The 12,807-nt window shown below is 55.7% G+C and overlaps 1 protein-coding gene across 1 annotated transcript; it reads right to left on the bottom strand.

Annotated features, from left to right (window-relative positions):
• Window positions 1–5,183: 5,183 nt before the first annotated feature.
• Window positions 5,184–12,654, bottom strand: FOXA3 (forkhead box A3). The gene is made up of 2 exons (XM_077747527.1): window positions 12,586–12,654; window positions 5,184–6,167 (listed from the first exon to the last, which is right to left on the bottom strand). The coding sequence occupies exons 1-2, from the start codon at window positions 12,652–12,654 to the stop codon at window positions 5,184–5,186; spliced, it is 1,053 nt and encodes a 350-aa protein (XP_077603653.1).
• Between the last annotated feature and the right edge of the window lie 153 nt (window positions 12,655–12,807).

Here is a 12,807-nt window from a genome sequence, read left to right on the forward strand (position 1 = left end):
GGCAGGCGGTGGCAGTGGCTACACAAAGGCCCCAGTGTCTGTCCCTCCTGCCCCCGGGTCCAGATATAAATAATATGTACATATACCTTTATATATATACCAGCAGGCTGGGGGCGGGAGGCTGGGGGCCACACACTTCCCCAAGGGCCCCAGAACGGCAGAAGCCCGCTCCTGTGGGGGCTGGGGGCTCAGAGCCACACAGAGAGAGTGGCCAAGACTGAGAGACGTGGGCTGAGAGGGACAGAAGGAGAGAGGGGAACCTCTAAAGCGTGAAAGGCCAACAGAAAGACTGGCAGAGAGAGACCCAGAGTCAGAAACGCGAGGGGCAGGGAGAGAAGGACTCAACCGGAGACAGATCAGGAAGAGAGAGAAATTGAACTTCACCGAGAAAGAACGGGAAAAGCTGGAGGTAGAAGGAACGGTGACAGAATGAAGACAAAGTTCACTCCCGAGAAAGGCAGAGCCACAGAGAAACACGGGTGAGAGGGAGTAAGGACACAAAGGGACGGAGAGAGGCCAGCAGACGCCCAGAGAGAGAGAGAGAAGCAGACAGACAGAAAGACAGACAGGGCTGGGCCCAGGCTGGGGGCTTGGGGAGGCTGGTGACCACGGGTGAGGCGAGGGTCAGGGCACACCTCCAGGTCGGGGGCAGCGCCTGTGGGGCTCTGGGGTGGCCGGGTCCAGGGCAGGCTGAGGGACAGGGAGCAGAGGTGAGGGAGGCGGCCCTTGGGTTCCGGATCTTGGAGTTTACCCGTGGGAGAACCCTGCAAACAGGCGCCCAGCCTGGCCCACGGCAGGCGAGGGTGGGATGGGCTGCGCCCCAGCCCTGGCACCCGTGGGCCCGACACGCCCACCTGTGGCCTGGCTGGTGAGTAACGCGGTGGCACCTGGGTAGATGGTGACACATCGGAGAACAGTCATGGTGACAAACAGGGACAGATATAGGCAGGCCCAGGGTGACGGAGACATAAACAGACCCATAGGACCCAGGGACAGAGACACGCTGCTAACAGACACAGTGACAGACACGCACGGTAATAGACATCAGGCTGCGAGGAAGGTCAAACCTGTTAGGCAGGGAGAGACAGCGACAAAACACAAGCAGTGAGAGACGGGACGCAGTGACAGAGAGGCACATACAACACACGCTGACATGCTGACCGGAGAGATGCATCATGAACACGCAAGCCTGTCACATAATGACCCTGACATGTTCACACCAAGATACATGTGACATCCAGCGACACTTTGACACAGACACACACACACACACACACACACACACACTTGCAACCCACCCAGACTGCTGGCTTCTGGGCTTGCTTCCCTCCTCTCGGTGCAGGTTGTGATAAGGAATGAGGGTGACTCTGAGAAAGGGCTCGGGACCCCAAGTCCCCACCTTGCTGTCACCCCTCTTGTGCTCTTGTGTGACTGCGGGCAAGTGGCTTCACCGCCTCCTGCCTCCGTTTCACCAAGAATAAAATGGGGGCGGGGTGGTGGGAAGGAAGAGGGTCGATCCATTCTGCAAGGTGCTCGCGCGACACCGGACACACCGTAAGCCCCTAGTGGCTGTTAAGATTCTCTCATCGCATGCCTTCTGATGCACTTGGACCTCTGCCGAGAGCTGGGACCCTGCCCTGGCCCTCTTTTTCCCCAGCCGTGGGCCCCTCCCTCGGACCATGTCACCTCAGACCTATAGGCTGGGTCCAGGTTCACCTGTCCCAGCCCTGGCTTCTGTGTCCCCAGGGCGATCCCTCCATCCCTGATCCCCGGCACCCTCATGTCTGTCCATGGGTCCCACGTCTGACCGTGGTACTTTTCCACGCTGGACTTCAGCCGGCTGTCCCTGGGGTGGGGGTCACACCTGCCCCCCCCAGCCGANCCAGCCGAGCCGGTGGCCACCAGACACCCTGACGGACGGCCCCACCCTCCCCCCAGGACCCTACAACAACACCCGCCCCTGCGGCCACCTGAGGTCCCTACTGGGGCGGCCTGAGGCCCAAGCCAGGGGACAGGAAGCCCCAGGCCTAGCCGCCCTGAAAGCCTCTTTCAGCCCGGGCCTCCTCCCGCCACCACCGACTCCTCCCGCGGAATAATATTTGGGCTGTTGGCCGGGGGGTGGGGGCCAGATCCGGAGGCCGCCTGGGAGAAGCCAGAAACCGCAGGGCTTCCTGCCTCAGGCCGGCTGATTCCAGGAGGGACCCCCAGGCCCGAGGGAGGGGGGCAGGCGCCCGGGGAGACTGAGGGCCTTTCTCCTCGGCCCCAGTTGTTTTTTCCAGGAATCAAGAGGAATTCCCCGGCCTGCCCGGGACAGCGAGGCCGGTGGGACGGCTGACGGGGAGCCAGGGCAGCAGGGGGCGGGGGGTGACACGCAGCCGCCGCCGCCGCCGCCGCCGCCGCCGCAGGGCGGGCACGGCGACAGAAATAGAGGGCCTGGCCCGCGAAGTGGCAGATAGGGGCAAAAGCTCAGGGACGTGGAGACCGGAGAGGGAGGGACGAGGCCAGAGCTCCGCGGAGGGAAGGGGACGGCAGACCCCAGAGAGGAGTCACGGTCCCCAGGAGGAGGAGGGAGGGACCCAGAGCCCAGAGAGACGGAGGGAGGGACGGAGTCAAAGCAACAGGGAGAATGAGAGAGAAAGCACAAGGCAGACCGTGTAAGAGGTAGGCATACAAAGGATGAGCAAAATTCTCAAAAAAGCCAAGAGACCAAGGTCCAGAGAGAGGACTAGGGACAGAGTGGCACGGAGACAGGACACTGAGGGACAGAAAGATGGGGGGGGCGCCTGGGCGGCTCAGTCAGGTGACCCTCTGACTTCGGCTCCGGTCACGGTCTCGCGGTTCGTGGGTTCGAGCCCCGCGTCGGGCTCCGTGCCGACGGCTCAGAGCCTGGAGCCTGCTTCGGATTCGCGTCTCCCTCTCTCTCTGCCCCTCCCCCACCCCTCTCAAAAATAAAACATTAAAAAAAATGAAAAATAAAAGAGACAGAAAGATGGACACACAGAAACCAGGGGAGATGTCACACACACGTAAACAGACAGCCGGTGGTCTCTGAATGAATGACTGCTGAACAAATGAATGAATAACCAGGCAAGCAAGAACCGAGAAAGGCAAACCCCCATAAGGGGGTAAGCAACGGACATAAGGAGACGGAGCCTGCGCACCTGCTCCAGCCCGGCTGACCGACGCGGGCCGGGGACCTGTCCTTCCGAGCTTCGGCTTCTCTGTGAAATGAGATCCTCGCGCTCAGGACATCTGAGCGACTGACACCAGACTCAGAGCCTAGGGAAGACGCCTGGAGGAACAGAGACACCCAGACACCAACCCCAGAGCCCCACAGCCCCCGGAGCTCCTTCCCCACACACCTGCCTATGGAAGTGGCAGCCGACCTTCCACACGACAGTGACAGGCACACTCCACAAACCCGGGGGGGCGCTTGTGAACATCCACGCAGGTACCGACTCACGGACGTACACGCAAAACACACAGTGGCAGGCAGGCCTGCGACACAGAGCCACACGCAGACTCCCCAGGGCCGCAGATGTGCGGACAAATTGACACACACAGACCTGCAGCTCATAGTGTGGGGCCCAGAAAGACCCAGGGGTAGGTGTGCAAGAGAACCACACACACACAACAATAAGAAATCTCGGGCCAGTGGCACCTGGGAGGGGCGGGGGAGGCTCAGTTGGTTAAGCGTCCCACTCTTGATTTCGGCTCAAGTCATCATCTCGCGGCTTGTGGGTTCGAGCCCCGCATCGGGCTCTGCGCTGACAGTGTGGAACCCGCTTGAGATTCTCTCTCTCTCTCTCTCTCTCTCTCTTTCTCTCTCTGCNTCTCTCTTTCAAAGTAAATAAATAAACATTAAATAAACAAACAAACCAGGACACCTACAGTTAACACCCAGGGTAAGAACAGACATGAAAACCCACACAATCGAGGGATACAAACAACTGGTAACATTCAGAGGTAACAATAGGCAGACCACAGAGACTTCAATGGGCACAGTGTAGCCTAGAGCCAACAGAGACCCCTCCCCCCCCCACGGAGATAAGCCCCAATACACACACCGTGTCCTTCAATTAACACCTTGTTTGTCCCTCCCCTTCCTCCCCAGCTGAACCAAAAATTGAGCAGCCCCCTGGGCTCCTCGGGCCTCAGAGCTAGAGGTGTGTTTCCAGGGAGTGGGGGTAGGGTGGCCTTGGTCACTGCTGAGCCACCCCCTCCCCCTGCTGCCCTGGCCCCACTGCTGCGGGGGCTGCTATCTGTGAGCAAACTGTCCTTGGGGTCAGGGACAGCAAAGAGCCAAAGGTCAGGTCGATGCCTCCCCAGGCCCCTCCTCCACAGGCAGCCAGAGAGGGGACAGGGAAACGACAATTCAGGTGTTCAAGCCCCACGGGGCCCACCGTCCAAGGAAAAGAGACATTCAGCGAGAGGCAGAAACGGTGCCTTTAATGGTCAAACACAGCCAGTATCCCGCTTCCCAGGCAAGAACCAGATTTCAGTAGAAATTTCCCAAACCTTAGCCAGTCCTTTCTGGATTCTCCTGGCCCAGAGGGGGGAATGGGCTCCAGAAAACAACAGGGAGGAGGATTCTCCCCTCCATTCCTTGCTCAGTTCACACCAAAGGGGCCGTGATAGCTGTCATGGTGCACGATGGTTCACTGCTTATGTCCGCCAACCAAGATGGTGGCCATCATAGCACCCAATAGGCCAAATAAAGATGTTATGCAGGATGTTGGCCCACTTGGCGTCTCCTATGCCAAGAAGCTCCCCCCAAAAAAAGTGATCACAGCACCCCACGGGCCAAAGAAGATGTAACTGAAATGGTATCACTGTCACAGCCAAAGGGTCAGTCAAGAGGATGTCCATCACCATGTCCAAAGGGCTAACTGAGATGTCCTCCAAGATGGCGGCCATCAGAGCACCCAATGGATCGACTTATAAACAGCAATCAACATGGCAGTCTTTGTAGTACCCAGTGGGCCCACCACGATGTCAACGGCAGTTATCACAGTACCCAAGGAATGGACACGATGCCCACAGAGACAGCGGTCACCACAGTAACAGACCAGCCAAGATGTTAACTGACGGGACAAGCAAAGTGTCACCAGGTGGATCAGGCCCCAAGCGCCCGATGGTGTGCACCACAGCCATACCCCACCCACCACGCTCCCACGCCCCTGCTAGGATGCATTAAGCAGAGAGCGGGGATAGGCTCCCTGGAAGTAGACCCCAGGCTCTCCACCCTCTGCCCCGTAGCCCCCAAACCCCACGTCCAGTTTAGGAGGTGCTGGTGTCTGTTCTGACATCAGGTTGTTGATGGAGAAGGGGTGGTTGAAGTTGTAGGGTGCATCTAGCTTCAGCTCCCCCGGGAGCTCCAGGCCAGTGAAATAGGGGGTGGAGGAAGGAGGTGAGCCACAGTCCAGAGCCCCCACGTCTTCCCCACCCTGGGCCTCAGGCTCCGGCGGTGGGGGCTGGGGCTGGGTGGGGGAGGTGATCGTGGCAGCAGGGGCGGCAGCGGCCGAGGCAGCAGAGCCTGCACTGTTCCTCGGGGTGGACGTCCCGCCAGCCCCCTTCTTCACCTTCTCCTCCAGCTTGAAGCGCTTCTGGCGGCGCAGGTAGCAGCCGTTCTCAAACATGTTACCTGAGCTGGGGTGCAGGGCCCAGTAGGAGCCCTTGCCTGGCTTGTCTGGGGAGCGCGCAACCTTGACAAAGCAGTCGTTGAAAGACAGGGAGTGGCGGATGGAGTTCTGCCAGCGCTGCTGATTCTCCCTGTAGTAAGGGAACAGGTCCATGATCCACTGGTAGATCTCGCTCAGGGTCAGCATCTTGCCCGGTGCCTGCTGGATGGCCATGGTGATGAGCGAGATGTAGGAATATGGCGGCTTGGCATGGGCCAGGGGCCGCCGGTAGCCTTTGGGCATCTCCTTCCCGTGCACCCCCGGGCCCGGGCCCCCATACCCTGAGCTGCCACCGCCACCAGTGCTGGCGCCCAGGCTTGGGAAGGTGGGTCCCAGGGGCGCTGCGGGGGCTGGGGGCGCTAAGGGTCCTGAGGGCAGTGGAGAGGCAGGGAGCCCCCCGGGGGGGTAGGGAGAGCTCAGAGGGTTCAGGGTCATGTAGGAGTTGAGGGGAGCCATGGTGGGCACTGGGGTCACCGGTGAGTACACCTGGCGGGAGAGAAGGAGATGGGAGAGGTCAGTGAGTTTCTACTCTGCTGGTCAGCAAAGGATCACTGCCCCCCCACCCAGGGTGTCCAGCTGTCTGTCTGTCCTGCCTCTTCTATGAAGCTCTTCCCATCCTTATCTCTCTCTGTAGATGGCTGTGTCTTGAAGTCTCTCCCTCTCTCTTCCATCCCCATGCACCCCATCCCTGACCTCACCCTCCATCCCCCGTGCTCCCGTATACTGAAGCTCATGTGTGGCCCAGGACACCCTGGGGAATCTCTAAGACCCTTTTAGGGTGTAGGGTGTCCGTGAGGTCCAAACGATTTTCACATAATGCTGAGATCTTACTAGCCCTTTTCACTTCCGCTCCTGAGTGTACAGTGGAGTTTTCCAGAGGCTACGGGGCATGTGACATTGCAATGGACCAAATGGATAAGCAGCCACAAGAATCCAGCCGTCTCCTATTGAACCAGACACTGAAGAGATTTGCCAAAACTATAACAGTGCCGCTCCCCTCACTAAATGTTTTGAAATATAGTTACTGTTTTTATTTTACTTTCTATTCTATTCTATTCTATTCTATCCTATTCTTTTTTTTTTTTTTAAGTAGGCTCCATGTCCAATGTGGGGCTTGAATTTACAATCCTAAGTTTAACAGTTGCATGCTTTGCCAACTGAGCCAACCAGGTACCCCGACATATGATTTTCATTATATTTATATACAAAATACGTATATATTAAATACCAAATAATGAATTTCATTCATTCATTCATTTTGAGAGAGAGAGAAGTAGGAGCAAAGGCAAAGGGAGACAGAATCCTTTTTAAATTTTTTTTAATGTTTTATTTATTTCTGAGAGAGAGAGAGTGTGAACAGGAGAGGGTCAGAGAGAGAGGGAGACACAGAATCTGAAGCAGGCTCCAGGCTCTGAGCTGGCTGTCAGCACAGAGCCTGACATGGGACTCGAACCCACGAACTGTGAGATTGTGACCTGAGCCAAAGTCAGATGCTTAACCGACTGAGCCACCCAGACGCCCCACAGGGAGAGAGAATCTTAAACAGGCTCCACAGTGAGCGTGGAGCCCAACGTGGGGCTTGATCCCATGATCCTGGGATCATGACCTGAGCCAATATCAACAACAGTCAGAAGCTCGACCGACCAAACCACTCAGGTGCCCCCAGAATATAGTTATTTTAATAAAAATGCAGTGTTTGTACTAAAAAATTATTATTTTATTAAAAAAATTTTTAATGTTTATTTTTGAAATGGAGAGAGAGAGAGTGCAAGCAGGGGAGGGGCAGAGAGAGAGGGAGACACAGAATATGAAGCGGGCTGCAGGCTCTGAGCTGTCAGCACAGAGCTCGACATGGGGCTCGAACCCATGAACCGTGAGATCATGACCTGAGCAGAAGTTGGACACTTAACCAACTGAGCCACCCAGGTGCCCCTAAAAATTTTTAATTAATCCACACCTTAAAATTTTCTCAGTTTTAATTTCAAATGCAGTAATTTTTTTTAATGCAGTAACTACTGATAGACCTAATCCACATGAATGAAAACTGTTTGAGGTCCTCAGTAACTTTTAAGCATGTAGGGGCGCCTGGGTGGCTCAGTCGGTTGAACGTCCAACTTTGGCTCAGGTCATGATCTCACGGTTCATGGGTTCGAGCCTCGCGTCGGGCTCTGTGCTGACAGCTAGTTCAGAGCCTGGAGCCTGCTTCAGATTCTGTGTCTCCCTCTCTCTCTGACCCTCCCCTACTCACACTGTTTCTCTCTCTCAGAAATAAAATAAATAAATAAATAGCTTTTAAGCATGTAAAGAGGTCTCGAAACTAAAAATAACTGAAAACTGCTGGTTTATCTAACGTGGGTATTCTCTATAAATCTTTTAGGTTATGGAATTACAGTGGTTATTGGTCAAAAATGTTTCAGTATACGAAATGATAGATTTCAACCTACTACATATATTTTGTGTGTGTGTGTGTATATATATATGTGTATATACACATATGTATGTAAATATATGTGTACATATATATATATAATTTTTATATTTACTTACTTTGAGAGAGACAGAGAGAGCGGGAGCAGGGAAGGGGCAGAGAGAGAGGGAGAAAGGGAGAATCCCAAGCAGGCTCAGTGCTGTCCGTGCAGAGTCGAACACAGGGCTTGAACTCACAAACTGTGAGATCATGACCTGAGCCCAAATCAAGAATGGAACGTTCAAGCGACTGAGCCACCCAGGTGCCCCCTCAACCTAATATACATTATGTATTTACTATATCTCATCAAATCTGAGACATTGCTATTTGTAAACTACAGTGATATTTTAGGTAGCAATAAGAATGGGGGGGGCGCCTGGGTGGCTTAGTCGGTTAAGCGTCCGACTTTCGCTTGGGTCATGATCTCGCGGTTCGTGGGTTCGAGCCCCGCGTCGGGCTCTGTGCTGACTGCCAGCTCGGAGCCTGGAGCCTGTTTCAGTCTGTGACTCCCTCTCTCTCTGACCCTCCCCTGCTCATGCTGTCTCTCTCTCTCCTAGAAATAAATAAAGCATTAAAAAAAAAAGAATGGGGGGGGGAACATGTCAGTCTCTTGACACTATTGACTAAACCCCATTTCAGAAATGTTCAAATGGGGAAGAGCACGCATCTTCACTCAATGAAATACAGTAGGCATTGCTAAGTCTCTCCAAATAACCGTCTACTTTTTTTATCCATTGAACCAATATCTCTTGGTCACCTACTTTACGCCAGGCACTTCTCCAAACACTTCACAGGAAAGGTCTCCTTTTCAACCTTTACAATCGTAGTGCGGGGGAGGTGCTACTATGACACCCATTGTATAGCTGAGCAAGCTGAGGCCCAGAGAGGCTGTCCAGGGTCACACCGTACGGAAGGGGCAGAACTGGGATTCCGAATTTTAGGCAGTCTTGGCTCTAGACCACCACTCAGGATCATGCCATAAAAGCAGTGACCAGGACAGATGGAAATGTCACGGGCCTGACAGCCTAGCAGGAAGTGAACAAGATAAACAAGGAAAATATAAAGCTGGTGGGTGGTGATTTCTCCTTGCGGCGGGGGGNTGTGTGTGCGTATTTACCCCTTTCATCCGCTGTCTACCATCTTCTCTCCCTCCCTGCCCGTCTGCCCTGCTCCCTCCCCACGCTGAGGTCTCCTGCTGCTCTATTTCCTATTTCTGGAGGGAGCCACCTTTGCTGTGAGTCACTGGGTCCTGTCTTGTCCCCTGTCACGTAAGGGTCTGCAGGTCCCAAGGTGCTGAGAGAAAAGGGAATTGCCAGGATCACGCAGAGAGTCAGAGACAGGTGGGAACCAACCTTCGTCTGAGCGCAGGTAGAGAAACTCTCTCTCTCTCTCTCATGCACTTTCAGGTAGCTCTTTTGTCTCCTGTGTCTGAATCTCCCAGCTGGCTCCATGTGTATCTGTCCATCTCTTTCCCTGTCTCAGTACCTCTCTGACCCTCCCCTCTCTCCCTCCCCGTCTCTCTCCCCTCCTTGCTGTCTCCCTAGTCTCTACTCCTCGATCTCTTTCCAAACGTCCTCTCTTCTACCCCAGTCCCTCCCCGTCTCTTTCTCGCCCGTTTTCACCTCCTTCTCCAGTCTCTCTTTCTCATCTCTCCCGTATGCCCCTGCCTTTCCCTCCTCCTAACTCTTCCCAACCCCATCTCTTCCCCCCCACCCTATATCTCTCCCTGTCCTCCCTGGCTCTATCTCTCCCTGTCTCTCACTATCCCACTCCCCTGCCATGTCTCTTTCCCTCCAGCCCATCTTTGTATCTCTGTTCTCTCCATTCGGCATCACCATCTCCCCAGAAGCCTCACAATGAAACTGGGAGTCACAGCTACCCCTCTCCCCTGCACCGGTCTCCCCACCACCACCTTAGCTGTTTCTGCCCTCTCCCTAGAATAAGGGAAGAGAAGAGGGTCCTTTCAAGCTGCGGGGAGGCAGCAGACTCAGGGGCATCCACAGAGAGTTCCTAAATCCCTCTGCACCCCCCACTTCAATTCTCCAACTCCATCGGACTCCTTTGTATCACAGAGGAAGACTGACCAGGCCCCCAGGCCCCTCCTTTTCTGGTCCCCACCCACCCGGAAGTCCTCCTTCACGTCTGACCTCAAGCACTCCAGCTGCCCTAATCCACCCTAGGCTTTCCCACGCCCCAGGGCTGGGATGAACCCCCAGTGTCCGGGTGTGAGCCGGATCTCCCCTGCCAGGGCGGGGCTGGGATTGGGGGGAAGCCTTCAGGGGACCTGCACCCCCATCCCAGGAGGCTGGAATTTCTCTCTTTTCATTTCCTTATTGTCTCTGGGGGAGGGTGTGACAGCGGGCAGAGGAAGGCAGTGTGAAACCAGAAGCCTAGTTTCCAGTCCCTGCCCCCGCCCCTCCAGACCCTCAAGCAGCCCCCAGCACTCAGAGAGGCTTCAGAGTTCCCACCTCTAGCAAGGGGGGAGCACTCGGACCAGCTGATCTGTAGAACCGGAGGCCAGGGGGGGACACCCCAGGGTGCTAACTTTCCAATTTCCTTCCAGATGGGGAGCCTGCCCCGGGGTGTCAATCACCCCAGCAGGAGGGTGCCATGAGCAAGAAGCGGTTTGGGGACCCTCTTAGTTCTTAGATGCTGAGTGAGTGCAGATGTTTCTCTTCCTATTGTTCCGACCCAAGGGGGAGGAGGCAGCTCCACCCGGTCGCTGATCGGAAGGCTGGGGATACCATCAGATCGTATTTCCATTTCCAGCCCCCAACATGTTAACTCTTCCAAAATATGCCCCCAAATGTTAGTGCTCTTTAGACTGTCCCTTGATTTCTGACAGTTTCCATACAAATTCTTAAACTTCAGACTGTGTCCCACTTCTCCATCCTCAGACCCGCACAACTTACTTCTTCTAGATGTGCCCCCCCCCAACACAGATCGGTAGTTGGTTCTCTTAAATCAGGTCCCCAGGCTCTGAATTCTAGATCTAGGGGTTCAGCTGGGATTCCCCCACTACCTGGGAGCCTCCACGTCCAACCTGGTCTGTGCCTTCCCCGCTGTACAACTGACACCTCCAACTCTCAGCACCCCCAATCCCTTCCCTGGTCGGCCCGCCCCACCCCACGTGCACCTCACACCTCCACAGCCCCAGGACTGGCCCCTCCCGGGCACCCTGCCAAGCCCCGCAGGCCTGGGGAACCGGGAGTCCCACCCTACGCTTCAAACCCCAGACCCAGAACTCAAGGCACGGCGGGGCCCCTGTAACCCCCAGATCTCAGACTCTCTGGAGCTCTCAGCCATTTCCAGCCCCACTCCCACCCGAAGCCCAAAGTCTCTTTCCAGGTTAGGAACCCAAGTGTCCGGACCCCCACAACCCTCCTACCAGGACCCCTCCCCCGCCACCTCGCAATCCTGACTATAGAAAGACCAAGCCAAGGAGGAGCCCTTGCAGCAACCGGACTGGGAATTAGACTTGGGGAAGGACTTTCGGGTCGGCTGAGGTGCGTGGAATTAAGATACACCCCGCCCCCTACTCCTAGGGCAGTCGAGTCGAGGTGGGACAGTGAGGACTTTAGCAATTACTGGAGATAACTGGAAGGGGGTGGTGGTGGTGTGAAATCTGAAACCCTCCAGCCTCCAATTAGGAGTATCCCTGCTGAGCGTCTCTAAAAACAATTAAACCACTGAAGTTCAGTGGGAAGGGGGTAAGGGTCAGGAATAGGGATGGGGGGTGGAGATTGACCCCTCTGCAGCCAATGCTGTTGCTCACATCTGTTCTCAGGCTCCCAACTCCGACCGCATCTGGGCCCCCATCTATCTGAGCCCCAACTCTCACCCACCTGTTATTACAGACTCCCCAAACCATGTTTCATCTCTGAGTACCTCCATCTCTTAAACTGGAGCACCAGTCCCTATTTCTGATTCTTAGATCGCCACCCCCATGTTTATCTCCCGACCCCAATTCTGATTTCTACCCCAGAGGCCCCATCTTTAACTATATTCTAACCTTGAGCTCCCGCCTCAGACTTCCCTTAATGGTGACCTCTTTCTCGCAACTCTTAGTTCTGGTCTTTCCCCTCATTTTGAACCCCATTTCCTAACCCCCCCAGCTCGGATTCCTATCTTTGGTTTTTGAAATTTCAGTCCTTTGGATTTGGGGTCCCACCTCCCAGTCTTCACGTTTAAACTATGACCTGACGCTTGCCTAAATTTTTCTGACCCCCATTTAAGCCCTCGCTCCAACCAGCCTAAACCGCACTCCCATGCCTTGTCCCCCATCCCTGACTCCTACACCTGGTCTCGGGGTCTCTAGCTCCTCCGCTCCTCAACTGTAGTTGGGGCCCCTATGTAATCCCCATCCTTGCCCCCATTTACGCTCGCACCCTGATTCCTGCCCCCCACTTCCCGCTCCGCCATCCCCCGAAGACACACCTCGCCCGCCTCCGGGTAGTAGCTCCACTCGGCCAGGTCATGGGCCTCCATCTTCACCGAGCCCAGCATCCCCCGGGCCTGCGCCCCCTCCCGCCCCCGCTCCGGCCCGGGGGGAACCGAGCGCTTCAGATCTCTCAGCCGGCACGGCCCGAGTTCCGACCGGTGCCCGCCCGTCCGACCGCCCGGGGTCCCAGCCGTCCTGGGCGCCGGGGGAGGCGGCCA

This window comes from Crocuta crocuta, unplaced genomic scaffold (assembly GCF_008692635.1).
Source record: "Crocuta crocuta isolate KB4526 unplaced genomic scaffold, BGI_CrCroc_1.0 scaffold334, whole genome shotgun sequence".
In the NCBI taxonomy this organism is placed as follows: domain Eukaryota; kingdom Metazoa; phylum Chordata; class Mammalia; order Carnivora; family Hyaenidae; genus Crocuta; species Crocuta crocuta.